Below are 21448 nucleotides of genomic sequence, written 5' to 3'. Positions count from 1 at the left end.
TGTGGCTCAAAGTAGAGCACTAGCCTTGGGCAAAAAAGTTTAGGGACAGTGCCCAGACCATGAGTTCCAACCCCACAAACAACAACAATGAAAACTTACCCACATCTTTTTTTCTCTTGCCCCTAAAAAGTGTCCAAAAGGCCACAAGGCTATCTTTAGGCATTCCTACTCCCGAGTAAACAGCAATGTGAAATGGTCCTGTGTTGATCCCATGCTACATTTGCAAAGTCTGAAGGACCTGTCGCTGTTCTAAGGTGATTTACACTCATACTCGGCAAGTCCCTAAGCCATAAAGTTAAAAAATGACAGACTGCTTTCATAGTGCATGGTTTTGTTCATCCCAGAATGACTCATAAACCCCTGCAGGAGCAGTTAGCAGACCCCGGCTATGTGGTTCAATGTTTTAGAAGTGAAAGAGGAATCTTTACTTCAGCTCAGTCTTTATTTTTAAATCAAGGGAACCAAGACGCCCTCTAATGGTGACATGACAAAAATGTTCCAATTGATTATCAACTTCTAGTTAGAACTCTTGGTAACGAGGGATTTTGAACATACAGGGTTTTTTTTGTTGTTTTGGATTTTTGTTGTTTGTTTGTTTTTTAATGGCAGATTTAGAATTTCTTCATGTTTGGCCATCGGTGTTATCTCCTCTATGCACATTCAGGCTGTATCTTCAAAAAGCTTGCTCTCTATTGGTGCAGGAATGTTGGAGGGGGGTTCTCGTGAATAGTGATGATTGCAGTGTTTCTTTTTCTCAGGTCTCCAGCCATGGCTGGCGGATTATTTGCAATTGAACGAGAGTTCTTCTTTGAACTGGGTCTCTATGATCCAGGGCTCCAAATTTGGGGTGGTGAAAACTTTGAGATCTCATACAAGGTAACATTCTTTTTCACTTGCGTGACGGTGGTTTTCCAACTAGTTACTGACTTAGGACTTTAAGAGAGGGGGAAAAAGAATCCTTTTTTAAATCTTTACCATGCATTTCTCCAAACTCTAAGGAACAACTTTAAATATAAGTGCATATACCTTTGTTTGAGAAAATAAACTCTAAATTTAAATGATAATAGGGCTCAGTTCATTATGGCCAAAAACCCAGAAATGTAAATTGTACTCAAGGCTTTCATACATGGGAGGCTCATATGGCATTATTCCCTGGAGAATCTGCATGTGCTAGGCCCCAGGGGACCCTTGTATAGTGATGTACTTCACGGAGGGACAGGAAACAGAGTCTCACAGTGACCCCGCCTCCTCAGACTGGCGCTGAAACTATGTGCCTCGCCCATGCCCCGACCCTGGGCCGTCCTTGATCAATAATGCTTTCTGTGCTTCACTCCCGCCCCTGTTTTCCAGAAGAGAGAAATAGAGCTGTTTCACCATTTGACTTAAACATCTATTCATCACCTCCTGTCTTACATGTTCTGTGCTTAGCACTGTAAAGGGTAAAGAGGAAGAACCCAGTTCTTGCTCTCAAGGAATATGAGAATGTTAGAACTATACTTAGTTTCAAAATGTAATTTTAACAAATTCAGAATGGCATTCAGTTGGTGTAAGTAAGAAATAGCAGCATGCTGGTAGTAAGATGGGAGGTACATGGTATCATTAAGTTGAGATAAGGGGAGGGGAGAGGATTCCCCCAAGTTAAATAGAAGTGTAGTGTAGATTTGAACAGGAAACAAGAGCAGTTTGGCAGATTCCAGCAGCTTGAATAAGAAGGGCATCTGAGAAAATAAAGTGGACTGGTACGTCAGGATCACATTGAAGGGATTTTACCTAATTTGATAAGCAGTAAGGAGCCATCAAAGATACTAAGCAAGGCAATAATGTGACGCAAAACCGCCCTTCAGCTACAATAATCTCTTCTATTAATAGAGATAGACTTAAATAGAGAGAGGATGAAGGTGAAGAAGGCACTTAAGCTATTATTTTGATAAAGACTCAAGTAGGACTCAGAAGTGCAAAGAGAGGCCTGTTAGTTATGACAAGAAAACACTGTGAGGCAACTACCTGCCCGTGAGGTTTTAAAAAGTGATTTAACCTAAATAAAACTGTATAGTATGCATCTATAAATCTATACTTTTTGCATTGGTCCTGGGACTTGAACTGAGCACCTGGACACAATCCCTGAGCTTTTTCCACTCAGTCCTTGCACTCTACCATTTTGAGCCACAGTACCACTTCCAGTTTTCTGGGGGTGAATTGGAAATGAAAGTCTAGGGGGACTTCCCAGGCTATCTTTGAAACAGGATCCTCAGATCTTAGCCTCCTGAGTAGCTAAGCTGACAAGGCCAGAGCCATGACAGCTCTGCAACTAAATTATTTTAAAATAATCATTTTAGGATCTGTTTAGCTGATGAGTTCCGTGTTGCCCCTTTGTCTGATTTAGATTTCAGATTCACATGTACAGGATGAACTTTCAATTGTTACCTGTTTGTGCAATCAGAACAACTTTCAAAACATGTGTGGTTTTTCCCCCCTTGGTAGATTTGGCAGTGTGGTGGCAAATTGTTGTTTGTCCCTTGTTCTCGAGTCGGGCACATCTATCGTCTTGAGGGCTGGCAGGGAAATCCCCCCCCACTGTATGTCGGGTCGTCTCCAACTCTAAAGGTAAGTTTGTCTTTTTTGCTTTCAAGAGGACAGACTGTTAAAATACCAATCCACATCCCATAGTTGTCACTTAACCAGTGCCTTCTGAGAAAAGTAGATGTCTTTATCAGTCATACTAACTCTCATCTTCTAGTACTTCCTTAGGAACTATGTCATTCTTCAAGAATATTCATTTTACCTATATTTTCCCTTTATGTTTTAATTGACAAGCATATATGGCCAATACAACACACACACACACACACACACACACACACACACACACACACACACACACACACACACTGGATGGGCTTAAAGTTATTTATCATGTACATTATAATCGTGTTTGTCATTGGTGGTAGGACTGCATAAAATCGACTCCTGTAGCAATTTTCATATATAAAGTAACCTTGATGTATAACACATCTCCTGAGCTTACTCCTCCTGACTGAAGTCTTGTGTCCTTTGTCCAACATTTCCCTCCCTGCTTGCTCTAGTAGCCACCATTGTACTCTATGCTTCTCTTAAGGTAGACTTTTTTTTTCCTTTGCAGTCCTGGGGCTTGAACCCTGGGCCTAGGTGCTGTCCCTGGATTCTTTATTGCTCAAGGTTTGAACAATGTTCTACCACTTGAGCCACAGCACTCCTTCCAGCTTTTTCTGTGATTAACTGGAGACAAGAGTCTGCCAGACTTTCCTGCCAGGCTAGCTTCAGATCTCAGCCTCTTGAGTAGCTAGGATTATGGGCATGAGGTAGACATTTTATACTCCATATACGAGGATGTTCATGCAGCATTTGTGCCTGGCATAGGTCACTTCATGTAATACCCCCTGTGTGGTGGCAGGTGACAGGATTTCCTTATTTGTTAAGACTGTTTGACAGCCTTTACCAGTTTCTTTCTTCCATGCGATCATTAAAGGACACTCGTGGACACTTGCTTCTGTGTAATGGCTGTGGGGAACAATGCTCTACAGTGCTGCAGTGTCTGTGGCAGAGTTGGCATCTCCTTGGCATACTGATTTCATACCCTGAAGGAACCTCACTAGCAGTGGTCTGCTAGATCCGTTGTTGGGCCCGAATTACCATGTTCATAACAGCTGTGCTATGGCTGTACTCACTTCCTTTCTTATTGGCAATGCACAAAGGCTCTAGAGCTCCTTACCAGCGCTTGTTATCTCTTGTCATTTTTGTTATGACCACTCTAACAGATGGGAGGTGATATCTCAGTAAAGCTTTAATTTGCATTTCCTTGGTGATTAGCAATGTTAAACATTCGTCACATACCTGTTAGCCCTTTGTATGTTTTCCTTTGAAATCTGTTTGCTCAGATCCTTTGTTTATTTTGAAAGTCTGGTTATTTTGCCCTTCCTGGTGAGTTGTTTCACATTCCTTGTACATTTTGGATAGTAACTCCATATGAGATTATGATTTACAGTTATACCCTCCCAGCCTTAGTATATATCTTCACACTGTTCATTGTCTCCTTTGAGAGTTTTCTTTATATGTGTCAGTAATATGGCTTTAATAGATAGATTGTTCTGGGAGAAAGAATTCCTATATTTAGCCAGCTTCTTGCCAACCCTTTTTGGGCATCAATTTCTTCCTTTGTTAATAGGATACATTATATTAGCTTAGAATTTATGATCTTCTACTCCCGAGATATCAGATTCTGCATACATTATCTTTAATTGAACCTACACACATGACATTTTTATACTTGGCACCTAGTGTAGTAGGGTCATTAGTTTGCATGTATTTGTTGTTTAATTAAATGCCAGGTCCTGTAGAAACGAGTTGGTTATGTGCTGGTCATATGTCATGTGTTTCTGATGACTATGATAGTCCAGCTATTTCTGTTTTCTATAGTGATAAAATTTTCTTTTTCACAGAACTATGTTAGAGTTGTGGAGGTTTGGTGGGATGAATATAAAGACTATTTCTATGCTAGTCGTCCTGAATCAAAAGCACTACCCTATGGGGATATATCAGAGCTGAAGAAATTTCGAGAAGATCACAACTGCAAAAGTTTCAAGTGGTTCATGGAAGAAATCGCTTATGACATCACTGCACACTACCCTTTGCCCTCCAAAAACGTTGAATGGGGAGAGGTAAGTGTCAGCCCCAGTCCACACCTCAAAATGTGTGGTTTAGGCATCTGCAGAAGGCGGAGAGTTGGAAATGTGTGGGTAAAAGAAAATAATTCTGGAGGAAACGTTGGGGTAAAGACTGCCTGGTAGCAAAGACTGTCCTTCCACTAACCCACCATAGCACCCAGCTGACTGCCTTCTCTGACTGTTGTCCACTACACACCTGCAGGCACAGCCCGTTTCTGCATCTCCCCTCTCCCCCTCCTCCCATCCAAAGTGCCTTCTCTACCTTAACTTCCCTTGCCTTTTTTTCCCCCTTGTTTCAATCCCTCTAGCACTCTCTGATTTAATAGATGGTTTTTCTATTACAGGTTTTGCTTTTATAACCAGTCTTTGCTTCCCTTGAAATGTGAGCTTACCAGGGCAGGGGTCTTTGTCATACCATTGAGCATTTTTGTCACACCATCTGTCCTTATTTAGTATTTAAAGAGGAGTGAAGGCATGCAGGAATGAATGAATGAATGAGCTGAGTTTTCAATCCTCTGTTTTTTCTGCCCTCCATTTATTATCTCCCCTCTGAATTCTTCAGTGTAGCCTCTCCTCGCTGGGACCCCTGCCCCTACACTTTATCTCGCAGCCTTTCCCAAGCATTCCAGTGTAAACACTATCTGTTTAAAAGCTGTCTCCTCATGGCCTTCAGAGCTCCTGCACAGGCTGTTTTCTTTGCACAGATAGATAGACAGCCTCCTTCACCTTTGGTCCCCTATAGACTCCGAGGGGCCGGTAGACCATGCCTTGCTCATCCTGTTTCCAGAAGCTCCCTCATCAGAGTACACAGCCAATATTTGCTGAGTGAATACACATTTCATCCCCCTTTTATAGAAATGTATAGTTTGAAATGAATATAAACAGATTCTATACATGTAGCACTTGTAGTCTCTCTTATACCAAATTAGATTCAAGACATGAAACCTGCCTTGGTTTCTTATCTCTATTACTCAGTCACAGAGAACCTGTCCCCATTGGGCCTGTGCTGTGACCTTTGCCTCTGGAAGCTCAGCTGTATTTCTTAGTAGCCTCATAGCCACTGGGAAATACAAACCCCGATTCTATCTAAATGTCTAGATATCCAGCATGTTACTAGTTAATGAAGTAACTTTCTTCTATTTGCTTCTCATTTAATATAAATCATAATGATCCTGATGGTATCTTTTTTTTTTTTAGTAGTGATAAAGATTGAACTCAGGGTCTTGGACTGGCCAGGCAAGTTTTCTGCCACTTAAATCTTGCCGCTAGTCATTTTCTCGTTTTCTTTTCACTTATTTTTGTTCACTTGCTTTTCTTTTTTCAGTTTTTCTGTGATACTAACCTCAGACAATGAACTCAATGAACTCTCTCTCTCTCTTCCTCCCCCCTCTCTCTCTCATCTCTCTCTCTCTCTCTCTCTCTCTCTCTCATCTCTCTCTGTCCCACTCTCCCTCTCTCTCTTCTTCCCTCTCCCTCTCCCTCCCCCCCCCTCTCTTATCTCCTCTCTCTCTCTCTCTCTCTCCCTATCTCTGTTTCCAGAGTAACTGGGATAGCAGGTATGAATGATTACACCCAGCTTATTATACCTGCCTTGGCCTAGACTGTGTGTCTTTCTATATCCACCTGCTAGTAGCTGGAGTTAACAGGTGTGCTCCACTATTCCTGGAGCTTAATTATATCTTTCTTCCTCCCCTCACACCATGATGTTTTATGGCAGTCTATACTGGCCCAGTTCCCTCAGTTAAAATGAGCTCATTTCAATGCTGACTTCAAGAATATGACTTCAGAGATGAGATGTGCTCATAAATACTTAGAAACTCTCAGTACAGCAATAATCTGGCAATAACCCCTACCCCATCCCTCAACTTCTCCTGTGAACTGCAATATTGAGTGTGACTCTCTCTTCATCTGATACGAGAGCTTATTAAAAGCTAACAGGTTTCCTGCTTCATCTGTTTATACCTATAGATCAGAGGCTTTGAAACTTCCTACTGCATTGATAGCATGGGAAGAACCAACGGAGGCTTTGTGGAGCTGGGGCCCTGCCACCGGATGGGAGGAAATCAGGTAAGTCACCTTCTGTCCCATTCTAGCTGAGTGGGCAGTGTTGAAAGCGGCCAGGTGGATGGATTTTAATTGAAGAGTTTTGTTTCCTGATAAAAAATCTATACAGAACCAATAGGACTAATAAAATATTCATCTAAATAAGAAGACTAACAAGAGGTTGGACTTCTCCAAGAACTCATCTAGAGTGCATGTCGACAGACACTAAAATATAGGTATGGCTTACTGTGTAAGCCTAAATCTCATCATTCATTGCTTCACATTTTCCAAGTAAATTGGGATATTACCACCAGCAGTATTTTACTCATATAATTTCTTTGTCTTGATCATGGGTATTTGTCTTTTGTCCAATCTAAACTATGAAACATGGTACATTATAAACGATGTTTTTATTGCTCACTCTGTATGTTGGAGGCTAAAGAACATTTAATTATTTAAGTGCTGATGGGGTCATAATTAACTTCAAAATAAACATGGCTCCTGCCTCTAGACAAGTAGTTCTAAACACACAGAAAGACTACAGAACACTAAGTTATTCAGTTTAATTACAGCAGTTAAAGTTAAACTGCTTACCCTGTTTGTAAGCAGGGAAGCTACCACTGTTATTTTCTTGTTGCTTTTCTTTTTCTTAATAGCTTTTCCGAATCAACGAAGCAAATCAGCTGATGCAATATGACCAGTGTTTGACCAAGGGGCCTGATGGATCAAAAGTTATGATTACACACTGCAATCTGAATGAATTTAAGGAATGGCAGTACTTAAAGGTATTGTGTTACAGCTCCTTAAATAATATTACGTGCTATTTCATTTCCAGTGATGCCTGCACATGTAGAATTCAGATTACTAAAACTGAAACCCTTATCCTTGTTCTGTAATGAGATCCCAGTTGGTCTTCATCACATAATTAAGTCACCATGATGTCCACGATTTCAGAAACTCAGAAATACCAGTGTTTCTGAGGGAATCAGCACCATTGTTGAAAGATTTCAAGTGGAACCTTTAAAATCTGAAAGAGTTCTGAAAGTAAAATATAGTCATGCTGTTAAAAAAAAAAATGTGGTTAATATTTCATTTTGCCCAGCAGGTGGGGATAGAGGCAAACAAATAAAACCTGGGAACATAGGCCTTCTCAGCCTTGGCAGAGTAAATCAGTCAGTGGCCCACTTCCTGAGACACTTTCTGTTTGAGCTGTGCATATCCCAAGCACTAGAGAAAGGTGAAATTTAAATATATGAATGGATGGACATATCATTTTCCAACTTAGATTTGGCTCAGATCAGTTAATGAGGACATAAAGCATTGTGAGAGTTTGTTTTGTTTTCCACACAAGAACCTTGGCAACCATCTAGTATTTGTGACCAAACCCCATGTAAGCTCTTCGATGTAAGCTCTTGTTTGCTATGTACTAATGTATGGTTCCCCAGCTTAATCCTCCCACTTGCCATCTCTCCTGGATAACAACAGGTGATAAACACGGCTTGGTTGCTCTTTTTTTTACTTAAATATAACAAGTGAGAAAGACAATTAACACCCTCTTAAGAATAGAGCACTTATTCTGACAGATCAGAATGGATGACAGCCAGGCACTGGAAGCTTGCAACAGTGATCCTGGTTACTCAGGAAACTGAAATCCGAGAATCAAGGTTGCAGCCAGCCTAGCAAGAAAGTACACAAGACTCTTTATCTCCTCTAGATGAGCAAAAAAAACCAAAGTGGAGCTGTGGTTCAAGCGGTAGAGCACCAGCCTTGAGCAAAAAAAGGTCAGGGACAGTGCCCAGGTCCTGAGTTCAAGCCCAGTGACAGACAACAAAAAAGTTCAAACTCACTGTGTACCAGTAGCTCTCTCCTCTAATCCTAGCTACTCAGGAGCTGAGAATCACAGTTCTGAGAGAGGTAGTCGGTGAGACTTTTGTCTCCAATTAACCTCAAAAAAAAAAAAAAAAGCTAGAAGTAGAACTTTGGCTCAAGTGGTAGGGTGCCAGCCTTGAGAGACAAAGGTAAGAGAGTGTGTCTAGGACCTAAGTCGAAGCCCCACTACCATATTTAAAAAAGAAAAAAAAAAAACTAAAAATATATTGAAACTCCCTTTCCCCCCAAACAATATTTCCTCACGTATGTTATCAGTTTAAAACATTAATTAAATCCAAAGTTTAACTGAACATTAGTATAAAGTTTTAATAAAAACTCTTCCTATTAAAAAAATAGAATAGTGCTATTTTAGTTTTCAAAGTCATGTTACTTTCTGGTCCATAGAAGACAGCTGTATTCTTGCTGTTTCTCCATTTAATCTGATGTCGTTTATTGTGTTCATTGATATATATGAGGAAAATCCAGCCACACACAAACATGTAGTCAGAAAGAATTTAATGGCCTTCTCAGATAATTGTGACTGTACTCCTGTGATATTACACCACAATTCAATAAATGGTAGTTTTTATGAAAAGTATTTACAAACTTTGAATTCTATTGGTCACTTCCATTTTTTGCTTGGACTTTTTAACCATGTGAACCTTCTGAAGATCAAGCGTTACTCACCTAGAAAATACCGTGCACTGTTATGTAGATCTAAATGTTGGCACATTCCATTGCTTACTATCAAATAGTATCACGATATGGGAGGCAGAAATAGGAGGAGAGTGGTTTGAAGTCAGCCCCCCCACAAACAGAATGGGCATGGTGGCACAGACATAATCCCAGCTAAGCAGAAGAATATTGTGGTCCAACACTGGCTCAGGCAAAAGTGTGAGACTCTATCTAGAAAAAAAAAAAGAGTAAAAATAAGAAGGGCTGAGTGCCTGGTTCAAATGGTAGAGTGCTTTCTAGAAAATGCAGTACGGGTCCATACTCTAGTACTGACAAAAAAAAGTGACAAATATACTCAATGGTTATGAATCATAAGAAAAATCTTATTTCCAAATAAAGGGGCTTAAAAAAAACTATCATTGGCAGCAGATTCTATCAGGTCTTTGTCTGTTCTTAGAGTGATGCACTCAGTTCCTCTGGAGACAATTAGCCATGTCTGACTAGTTGTAGCTTGCTGAGTAATAAAGGTGTTCTTTGAAGGAAGCGGCTACTTCAGTCAAGTCAATTGCTCAGGCACTTTATCTTTTTCAGAAATACCATTGTACTTGACGGCCTGGGAGTGCTTGATTTATACTTCCAATTCATTTCAAAGTGTCTTTAAAAACCGTACTTGAGGGTGAACATTTAACAAAATTAGTAAGCTGTAACTGCTTCACCGTGGCTCACCCGTAAGTGCTTGTTTAGCTGAGAGTATGTGCAGTGCAGGGTGGCTGCCAGCCCAGAGTGCCACCACTGCTTGGTTTTGTCCACCATTGAGCTTTTCGCGCACCACTGCTTTTGTTCTGTCAGAACAAATGTCAGTACAGTGATCAAGGTAGTAAATGAGTTCCTTGAATTCCAACCCCGGTTTGGTTCACACAGGCCTGAGACACACAGTTGGTCAAGCCCTGAGCTGTATTGGAGAAGTGGGGCTCACAGGGTGAGGCTTCCTGGAGCATGTTTGGTGGATGGAAAGGAAAGGGTATGGGACTGTCAGCCCTACAGAACTGGCTCACACCTAAATCTGAGGATCAAAGTTCAAAGTCAGCACAGACAAGAAAATCTGGGACACTCTTATCTCCACTGAACTGTTTAAACAGCTAGAAGTGGACCTGTGCTTTTGAGTGGTAAACTGCCAGTCTTGAACCAAAGAACCTTAGGGACAGTGCCCAGACTCTGAGTTCAAGTCCCAGGACCACCCCATTAAAAAAGAGAACTGGTGTAAAAGGAATGAAGAAGAGAAAGAACAAGAGCTCTTGAGGACTAGAAAGAAAAATGGTGTTGTCATTGGCCAGGATAGGAATCAGAGATGGGTCTTAGAGAGAAAAAATATGAATGTAGGTGTGTGCACATGAAACCTGACATACCAATACAAGGACTTAGAGGACTGACAAGAGAAATGCAAAGCTTTGATGCATGGTCAACACAGGCTTATCCAGTTTGCCTCAATTATCTCCTAATGAAAGCCAGATCAATGACTTCCTGTGCTAGTGATATCAGAGTCCCAAGTGAAAACCTATTCTCCTTTCCATGTGTTCCAGACCCTGCACAGATTTACCCACGTTCCTTCAGGAAAATGCTTAGACCGCTCAGAGGTCCTGCATCAAGTGTTCATCTCCAACTGTGACTCCAGTAAAATGACACAAAAGTGGGAAATGAATAACATCCACAGTATTTAGGAAGCGGAAAAGAAACCAAGAATCTACCTACCGATAAGTAAATTTATACAGGACTGAAAACCGCCTGGAACCTGCTGCAAACCATTCTTACGAACTCTGTACAGCTCCAGACCGGGAACCTTGGATGAGTTGGAAGGGCAATGACAAACTGTGATTTTACAATTAACATTATCATCTGCAGTTACTGTTTACAAAACTGCTTTTACCTTAAACTTTGTAGATGTTTACATCTTTTTCTGTTTTGTTTTCAGATGATGTTGGTTATTTGTGCTTTTCCCTCTGTTTCTGTTACAACAGAGTGAAAAGAATCTTGTTTCTTTGGGATTATACTCAGGGGTCTGACAAGCAGTTTGAGATATATATATATATATATATTTTTAAACGCACTTGAAAACAAGAAAAAAGGTTGGAGTAACCAGACTATTCTAAGTAGCTGGGTGATTATCAACCTGTTGTGTCTTTATTTAATTTTTCATCTTTTTGGAGTACTGCCACAGGTTGTTAGCCAAGGTGGCCTTCCTTCACAGTCATGCTGCTTTTTTGAAAGGTGAAATTCAACACATTTAGTGCCTCCTTTTTTTCTCAGTATATTTTTTCAAGAGCTTTGGATGAAATTGGTAGGATGGCAATGATTGGGTGACCTGTCACCAGGGTGAGGAATACTTTTCTACTCACAAATGAAGTCGTTTGCTATGAAGTTGTACAGCCTGAATAAGAAATGACTGTGTGGAGTATCAAGGCTATGCCCAGAGTAGGTGACATCAACTCCCTTACGGGCTAGCATTCTCCATGCCATCTGCTCTCCTAAGACAGCAATGGGATTTTCCAACCAGGGGCCCCCTACATTTGGGAATCTCCTTTGCCCCTGTCACTGGAAGAAAGAAAAGAAATAATTCTTCGTTTTGGAACTTGAAAGTAAAGGGTAACAAAAACACGAACTTCAATATAAACGCATCAAAGAATTCCTAAGCCCTTATTAAATTAAGTCAAGAAAAATTTCTGGGCATTACTACCCAGGCTGTGCAATCTGTAAAACCAAGAGGGAATGGACATTTCATTTTTACCAAATAAAGTTCCATGTATGTTTAAAATTTTTTAAAATCCATGAACAGAAGTTGAATTACTTTCTGTTCAGTGGGATGTAAGTTCTCTAGTATTCCTTCATTTCTTTAGAGGAATCATATTTTTATTAGTACTTTTTCCAGTGAAGAGAAGATTTGTTTGGATTTGTACATTTATTGAGACAGTACCTACTACAAGAGACCAAACATGGCAAATGGTCAATTCAACTTTTTAATTTCTAAGTAGTCTTTTATTCCCCCAAAATATTTAAATACCCAAGTTGAGTGCTTAACGTAAAATAAAAAGTGATAAGGTGGGGAATGGCAGGTAATTAAGCATTTTCAATCTTATAATCATGGCGTCATTACAATGCAAAGAACTGACAAACTACTGATGGAGGGAACTATTTATAATTAAAGCTTAAAAAAATAAACCAATGAAAACTACATTTGTTTCTTCCAAGCCTAGTTCTTCGATTTGGAGAGTAAAAGGTAAACATTCTAAACAGTTTTATTTATAATTTTCAATTGTCAATTTGTATTTTGCTACTGATCTATGATCAACCATTTTAACTTTCACTCATCTCTAGGGATATTTAAAAATAAATACATTTATATGCTTATAAAATTGCAGAATAAATCATCTAATAAAAGAGAAAGAATTTGTAATTACTTGTGTGTTTGCAAATAGACACCATTTTCCATGTTGAATAGTTATAACTGTGTTATCTATGCATAGGCCTAAGAAAGGTGGCACATGAACTGTGCATGTAATTTTATGGGTTAATTAAAATAAGTGGGGTTTTGTGTAAATCATTTAAAAAAATCAGAAGATATTCTGTGAACACAATTCTATATATTGAAGTCAAAAACCTTACCAAACATGAAAAACATCTAAAACTGCTGCCATACTGTTTTGTACTGTAGGCTGCTTTGGAAATAATTCCCATATTGTTGCTTTGTAAGTTAATAGTACCACTATGCATTTCTACACATTTTATACATTTGATTTATGAAGATTTTGATACACTGTATGTTTCTGTAGAAATTGTATAAATATTCAAAATTTTATTAGGGTAAATTTGAGAGGCTAATGTATATCTTAATTCTGGGTTGCTTGTTTTTTAGGTGAGAAAATAAAATATTCTATTTTAATTCATAGCTTTTTCTGTATTTGGAATCATTTCTAACCCTAACTACATCTTACTGAATTGCGTTTTTCCCCCACTTACAGGATACAAAATTAATTGCTGAAATATTACAAATAATAGTTATTAGTTGTGGACATTTTTAGTTAGAATTCTTCTACATGTCCTTAGAATATTCAGTTTATCTGTGCAGAAAAGAACAGAAACTTCTAGTTGCCTATGTGTGTCAGTAGTTTGTCACCAATGCAATTATAAAATACAATATCATGAACAGATACATGTGACAGCATGCAAACATTTCTTTACATCAAACTCATTTATAACCTAACAGACGAAGTGAAGCAAGAAGCAGTCTAGAGTAACCTCATGTGTAAAGCTATCTCAAGAGAAAATATGGCTACTATCAGATTCAAGTAAGTTGGCAGGGTTAAATTAGGAACTATTCGAAGCTTATCTATTTATGGTTTTTTTTATCTGTAGCTATTGTGGTAGTAAGCTAAGAAATCTGATTAGTGACAGCACCAGAGAGGAATAAATGGGGACCTACTTATTAATAGGAATCAGATTTTTATACCTAGACAGAAAGTCTACAGGAATTCAGTAGAAATCATGACTGATACTTAACCAAAGCCAGACCATGATGGCAAAAGTTTAGGTAAGTGAAAGCATGTGAAAGCACTTTAAAAAATACTGAACGTTATGAAAATATTCATTAAAACCAATGCAATTTAAGAAAATGAGCACAAATTTGAATGATATGGGGGTTTTATTGTCCTTAAAAATGGTGACTAAAGGGCCAGGAGTTTAGCCTAGTGGTAGACTGCTTGCCTAGCATACATGAAGACCCGGGTTCAATTCCTCAGTACCACATACATAGAAAAAAGCTCAAGTGGTAGAGCTGTAGCCTTGAGAAAAAAAAGTCCAAGGGCAGTATTCAGGCACTGAGTTCAAGCCCCACAACTGTCCAAAAAAAAAAATGGTGACCAAGTGGGCCAAGTTTGGCCTAGTGGTAGGGTGCTTGCCTAAACATGCACAAAGACCCAGGTTTGATACCACATTCATAGAAAAACAGGAAGTGGTTTTCTGGCTCAAGTGGTAGAGCTCTAGCCTTGAGGAAAGCCCAAGGACAGTGCTCAGGCCCCGAGTTAAAGGAAAAAAAAAAAGAGAGTGAGAGAGACTAAAGAAAGGATGAATTCTACATTAGCTCTTATACCTGCTTTGCAATTCTTACCTTAAGATTTTTAGATGCCCATAATTGAGGTTGATAAATCCAAAATTTGGGTGAACTAGGCCCAGGGCCTACATCTGAGCAGAACAACACAGGGCTCTGTAGTTTTTATAGTGGAATGATGTTACAGCTACTCAACCTAATGGCAGGAGAATATGATAGAATCCAAAGTCTGAGTTATGACCTTGGATGAGTATTTTTAATCTCAGAATGGCAGTTTCCTCTTTTATATAATAGAGAAAATAATACTGCCTATTTTATAGGACTGTTATTAGGATTAAATGAGTTAGCATACATACAGTGATGACATAAGTTCTTGGCACAAGGTCAAGGTGATAAAAATGTTAACTATTATTCTGACTTTAAAGTCTTTTTTTTTTTTTTTTTTTTTTTTTTACCAGTCCTGGGCTTGAGCTCAGGGCCTGAGCACTGTTCTTGGACTTTCTGAAGGCAAGTGCTCTACCACCTGAGCCACAGCACCTGGTGGGCAACCGGAGATAAAGGTCTCATGAACTTTTAGTACCCAGACTGGCTTTGAACTGCACTCCTCAGATCTTAGCCTCCTGAGTAGCTAGAATTACAGGCCTGAACCACAAGCACCCAGCTTGATTTTCAAGTCTTAAAATATGTCTTTAATCAGAATACAAATGCCACTCTACAGATCAGTGTAAAGAGTCTGTGTTTGCATTTGCATGTTTCCTACATCAGGTGGCATTAGTGCTATTTTAAAAGTGATAAATGAAGCTCAGAAGTTAAATAAATTGGACATGGAACAGTTGCTGTAAGGGAAGAAATGGTTATCTCTGCCTCGTGCTATTCACATAATCTGCATATAGTTCACAGTGGTCTAATTGAATGCTTTGATTCAAGTGCCATCTTAAAGATATCATTCATTCAAATTACCTTTGGCTGAAGCAGGCCATGCTGGCTCACACCTGTAATCCTACCTACTCAGGAGGCTGAGATTGGAGGATGGCAATTTGAAGGCAGCCTAGGAATAAATAAATGTGCCTGAGACTTACCTCCAATTAACCCCAAAAAGCAGGAAGTAGTGCTGTGGCTCATGTGGTACAGCGCTAGCCTTGAGCAAACAAAAACAACAAAAATCCTCAGGGACAGCAATCAACTACAAGCCTCAGGGCTGACACAAAAACATTACCACTGTATAAAATCTTCCTTGGGCTTTTGCTATGACTAAATTCTGGCTGTATTAAGGATTAAATGTCCTGAACAAAACTTTTAGTAGAAAACGTCTGTGATGCAGTAATTGGTCTTGGACTTAACCCACTATCCTAAACAACTATACAATGTCAAAATACATGGGGCAAGGTTCTATAAGTGGGATATCACAAAGCAATATTTAAAAGTGTTTTCAAGAATTGGATAACAGACACAGTAAACTGCATCTCAAGGAACAGAAATGTGCAGGTGAATTCCTGACCCATCAAGTCAGCCTGCATGATCTAACAAATGAAGCTCAAAAGTTTTGCTGAGAAGGCCAAACTAGGGTTTAAGGCTGCTGAAATAGCTGGAGTTTCTGAAGCAGGTTAGTAGAGATGACTTCATTTAAATATCAGAGTCCCATATTTAGGATTTTTTGGGGGGAGGGGATCAACCATGGGGCTTGAACTCAGGGCCTGATCATTGTCGCTGAGCAGTTTTGCTCAAGACTAGCACTCTACCACTTGAGCCACAGCTCCACTTAAGGAGTGTTTTTAGCACTACCATTTGCAACAGCAAAAAACAAACAAACAAAAAGAACCCAACAACAACTCCAGGAACATTGTATTTTACCTAGCCACAGAATGAATTGTGTTAGAATCATTCAATGATATCTTACAGTATTAAATGAAAAAGGCAATTCCTTAAGGACTTCATTCAGCCTATTTTATAATTACTAAAGACAAAAATGAAGTATACAGTAAGCTATGCACTAGAGTTAAACTTGTACAAGTTCACAAATTTCATAATGGGGCTAAGGAATTGATTGATGTCCCCAAAATGCTGTGGACAATTTCTATTTGATGCTGCGGAAAATATCTAAAGAATATTATTTTTAAAGTTTTCCTACCCACCTTGACTATCAAAAAATCTCAGACCTGTGAGATGCTAGTGGCTCATTCCTATAATCCTAGATACTCAGGAGGTTGAGGTCTGAGGATCCTGGTTCAAAGCCAGCCTGGGCAAGAAAGTCCTGGTGAGACTCATCTCCAGTTAACTACCTGTGTACTGTGGCTTAAAGTGGTAGAGTACTAGCTTTTAGCAACGGAGCTCAGAGATAACATCCAGGCCCCAAGTTCAAGCCCCATGAACAATCTTCAATATGTGTGTGTGCACGATCGTGCACACACACACACACACACACACACACACACACACACACATATCAGACCTGAGTCTAATCTGTAGCATTTATATTAACGGTAGGACTTTGAGTTGAAATGTAATAAGAATCTACCACTACAATCAATTGAATTTATCATTTAACCCTCCGAAGAGTTCTGATGATGTGGCTGTCAGTGACCCCACACCTGTAATAAGTACACAGGAAACTTAGCTCCAATGAGATCACAGTTCAAGTCCAGAAAAGTCTGAAGCTCTTATTTTCAATTAACGAACAAAAGGCCAGGAGCAGAAATATGGCTGAAGTGGTGGAGCACTTGACTTGAGTGAAATGGCTAAGAATGAGAGGCCTTCCTTGCATTTAAACTCCTGAACATAAGATTCAAAAAAAAAAAAAAATCTGATGAGGAAACTAGGAGATTGCATGCATTGTCTGAAATAGCTAAACCATTAAGAAATAGCCCTTTTCTTTCACAATCTTTGGGGTTTTGTTTGGGGTTTTTTTTGGGGGGGAAGGGAAGTTGGTGCCAATACTGGGGCTTGAACATCAGGCTCTGGCACTGCTCCTGAGCTCTTATGATCAAGGTTAGTGTACCACCACTTGAGCTGCAGCTCTACTTTTAGCTACTGTTTGTGTGTCTGACCAATTGAAAATAAATGGCTCAAATTCAATCTTTTTTTTCCCTTTATGCTTAATCTAATCTCTTTTCCTTTGCATAGGCAATCCCTTTTGTAAAAGATGTACAAAACACACACACACACACACACACACACACACACACGTGTGCACACACATGAGAATTTTACTACCTTTGATCTGACCAGGACATAATTGAAGGGTTGCTATGTTTTAATGGAAGAACTAAACCAAATGGTATAAAAACCATTTCTACCTCTAGCTCAAAATTTGATTAGTTTGAAAATTTAGGCCATGTTTTTCTTCCCTGTTAATATTAAAGTCTAATTGTGCTCTTGTATCACAATTCTATAGATTTGGTAGCCCCAAGAATGAGGCTAAGAGCTAAAGATCCAGGTGCACAACGAAGGCACATTGAAAAAAACCTCAGGAACCATGTCTGTATTTACTGCAACAAGAGCCTGATTTCTATATAAATGGCAAACTGGTGACCCTTGGGCAGAATCTTGTTTGAACCTAAAAAATTTTTTGTGCTTGCCCTGAGGCTTGAATTCAGGGCATGGAGACTGTCCCTAAGTTTTGTTGCACCAGGCTGATGCTCTACTACTAGAGGCACAGCTCCACTTCCATCCAGCCTTTTGGCGAGTAAGAGGAAATAAGTCTCAATGACTTTCTTGCTTAGGCTGTCTTTGAACCACAATCCTATCTCAGCTTCCTGAATAGCTAGGATTATAGGTAATGAACCACCAGTGTCTGGCTTTGGCCCTATCATTTAAATGATTATTTAAAAATTCAGATTCCAGGGGCTGGGAATGTGGTTTAGTAGTAGAGTGCTTGCCTAGAATGCATTATTCCTCAGTACCACTTAAACAGAAAAAAGCAGAAGTAGTGCTGTGGCTCAAAAGAAGCTCCCGAACAGTGCATGCCCAAGGCCCTGAGTTCAAGCACTAGGGCCAGGGGGCTGCAGGGTCAGGGGGCTGGAGGGAAGAGACAAAAAAAAAAAATCAGATTCAAAATTTTTTCTTAATTTTTGGTTCTTGAGAATCTGGGGCACCCAGTTAATTAGTTCTACTCACAAAAATATACAAAAATAAAAACCCCAGTATACTTAGAACTTTTTTTCATTGCCCCTCACTTATCTTTTGTCTGTTTATAATTCCAATCAAATACCTTTCTCTACCATCATGTATGCTCACAAGCAATCTAAGGAAAAAACTCATCAGGAAAACATCTTACTTCTAAAAAGTATTAAGTTCCATTTTAATGTGCTAGAAGATTCTATGCAGTGGCCTAACAGCTTCTTTAACTTGCTTTTGGTTGCTCCCTAAGTGGGGAAATGTAACTGCTTTGGAAAAAAAACTTGTACTGCCATACTGCAGACCAAGGTATTATACTATTTTAAGATAACCATGACTTTACAGTACATGACACTAAAAAAAAAAAAACTTACAGCATATTAATCACCATTGACCAAATTGGCAGCACACATCTTATGCAAGGGAACCTTAGGCTACTTTAGCACCATGACTTGCTCTTAAAAAACCACAGTGGCTGACATTAGGCAAGAAATAAATTTGAGGGGCTGGGAGTTTGGCCTCATGGTAAAGTGCTTGCCTAGCATGCACTAAGACCTGGGTTCGATTCCTCTGCACCATATACATAGAAAAGTCACAAATGGTGCTGTGGTTCAAGTGGTAGAGCACCAGCCTTAAGGAAAAAGCCCAAAAACAATGTTCAGGCCAAGTTCAAGGTCCAGGACTGGCAAAAAAAAAAAAAAAAAAAAAAAATTAAATGAGACCTCAAGTCCTTTCAACACAATTCTAGAAATACCAAATATATAATTTTTTTTTCTATCAGTAATAGGGCTTGAACTTAGGGCCTGTGTACTCTCAACATTTTTACTCAAGAATAGCACTCTACAATTTTTAACAATGGTGCCACTTCAAGTTATCTCAGCCTCTTGAGTAGCTAGGATTATAGGCTTGAGCCACCAGTGCCCAGCCTAATTTTCTTAAGTGAAAGAACAACTTTATGACTGGGTAGTGTCAAATAAAGCCATGAGAGTTGACAGATAGGGTTTCTCTTTGGGCTGCAAATTGGAGAGAAGTCTCAGGGACTTTACTGCAAACCCAAGATTCTCAGATCTCAGCCTCCTGAGTACCTAGGGTTATTGACATGAGCCACCACGATTCTTAATGTAGATACTGGATAAAAATGTAAACATCCTGCTAACAAAAACTTCCTCATACAAGTCAGTAAACAAATTTGAAAACAATTGTGTGATGAGGACATGGGCACTGTGGAGTATACATACTAGAGTGTGTATAGAGGGGTTTTAGGTTTCTATTAAAAAAAAAAAGCACAAGGGCAATTTCCAACATATAGCCAAGTATAGAATTCAGGAAATCATTAGCCAAGTGTAAAGCCCAACCATTTCTTATAGAACAGAACCTTTATGTGAAATCACTCAAGAATAGTCAAAGAAAAATACTAACAAGAAAAAAAATAGGTATTTTTTTAGGTTAACTTAATGATCCACTCAAAACATGGTAGTTAAGGCCAGGAGTTTGGTTTAGTGGTAGAGTGCTTGTCTAGCATACATTAAGACCTGGCTCAATTCCTCAGTACCACCTACATAGAAAAGCTGGAAGTGGTGCTATGGTTCAAGTGGTTGAGTGTCAACTCTGAGGAAAGCCCAAGGATAGTGTTCAGGTCCTGAGTTCTAGCCCCAGGAGTGGCAAAAAAACATGGCAGCTATCCTAAAAATCTTTAAAATAAAAGATAAAAGTATCCACTTTAGTGGGTTCCCAGTGAAGTGAGAACCAAGGTTGCATACTTACCTAATTCTTACCATTTCAGTGCTTCCTAACATGCATTCATCAAAAATCACCTATCCCTGTTAACTTTCGTTATTTGGAATTTTTATCTCTCAAACATGAGCCAGGCAGGACTCATCTCAATCCCTTAGCAACAGCCCCATTTAAAGAAACACTTTTTTTTAGAAAAAATGAATTACGATGTCAACCACATACAAAGTATGTGGCAAGGGAACCCTGTGGGGTACACTGAAAGATTTAGAAATCCTTAAATAAAAAGACTACTTCAACTTTAGCAAGCAACTCTTATTTAACATCTCTTTGATGCATTAGTACCATGCTGGTCCCCCCCTCCCCCCCCACCCGCTTTTTTCTAGTCCTAGGGCTTGAGGCTCTGGGCTGTCCTTAAGCTTTCTCAAGACTAATACTCTACCACTTGTGCCACAGCACCACTTCCAGGATTTTCTGTGTATTTGGCACCGAGGAATCAAGCCCAGGGCTTCATACATGTTAGATAAGAACTCCAACTAGGCCACAGACCTGGTTCCTCATACTAATTTTGTAACATTTTCATCTAGCCATTAAAATACAAATGGGGAGAAATAAGCTTAAAAGCTCATTACTGGAGTATCTTACACCTACATACTCACACCCAAAATGCCAGTAGCATTATTAAATCACTGTAGTCAAACTTTATAACCAATGAAAGCCTCAAACTTTGAATATATTAGTAGTCTATTTGTTCTAGTAATCATGCCAGTACCTAACATTTAACAGAAAATTAAATTAGTATTTACAACAAATGGCAATCGAGAAAACGAAAAATCACATGGCTGAATAATTACTCTTAATTTCCATTTTACTATCACTTCAGTTTAGTGCAGATGGTCAACTTTACGCTGTAAACTTAACTGACAACAGCTTCCTCAAATGGCCATTCCTAAAATTGCCTTGTGGTATAAATATAAAACCTGGTGAAGCACAAATTAATCAGGGAGTAACATTACCTCAGATACTTCTAGGTTTGTTAGCCAGAATTCTAAACAACAAAAATAATTCAAAATCCACTCTGGCAGTCTACCTTGAATAAATTCAATTCATTATCAAAACCTTATCTTTGTTAGTGACTTCTTAAAAATCAAATTAGACTCACTATCATACTTTTTTCGACAACTGAACAGAAATGTCAAAACTTACCACTATCTTAAAA

General features: G+C 39.2%; 1 protein-coding gene across 2 annotated transcripts in view; it reads left to right on the top strand.

The window, feature by feature from the left end:
* The window catches only part of Galnt7 (polypeptide N-acetylgalactosaminyltransferase 7), a 123857-nt gene extending 111924 nt beyond the window's left edge, over positions 1–11933 (top strand). For both annotated transcript variants that reach the window (XM_090354191.1, XM_090354192.1), the window contains exons 7-12: positions 759–876; positions 2482–2604; positions 4476–4694; positions 6669–6767; positions 7400–7528; positions 10868–11933. In XM_090354191.1, the coding sequence (XP_090210317.1) occupies positions 759–876; positions 2482–2604; positions 4476–4694; positions 6669–6767; positions 7400–7528; positions 10868–11005 (826 nt within the window). In that variant the 3' untranslated portion in view covers positions 11006–11933. The remainder of the gene's footprint in view (positions 1–758; positions 877–2481; positions 2605–4475; positions 4695–6668; positions 6768–7399; positions 7529–10867) is intronic.
* The last annotated feature ends 9515 nt before the right edge of the window (positions 11934–21448 follow it).

The sequence above is a fragment of the Megascapheus bottae genome, chromosome 20, assembly GCF_031878675.1.
Source record: "Megascapheus bottae isolate mThoBot1 chromosome 20, mThoBot2.hap1, whole genome shotgun sequence".
Classification (NCBI taxonomy): domain Eukaryota; kingdom Metazoa; phylum Chordata; class Mammalia; order Rodentia; family Geomyidae; genus Megascapheus; species Megascapheus bottae.
This window is presented reverse-complemented; position numbering and strand designations above follow the sequence as displayed.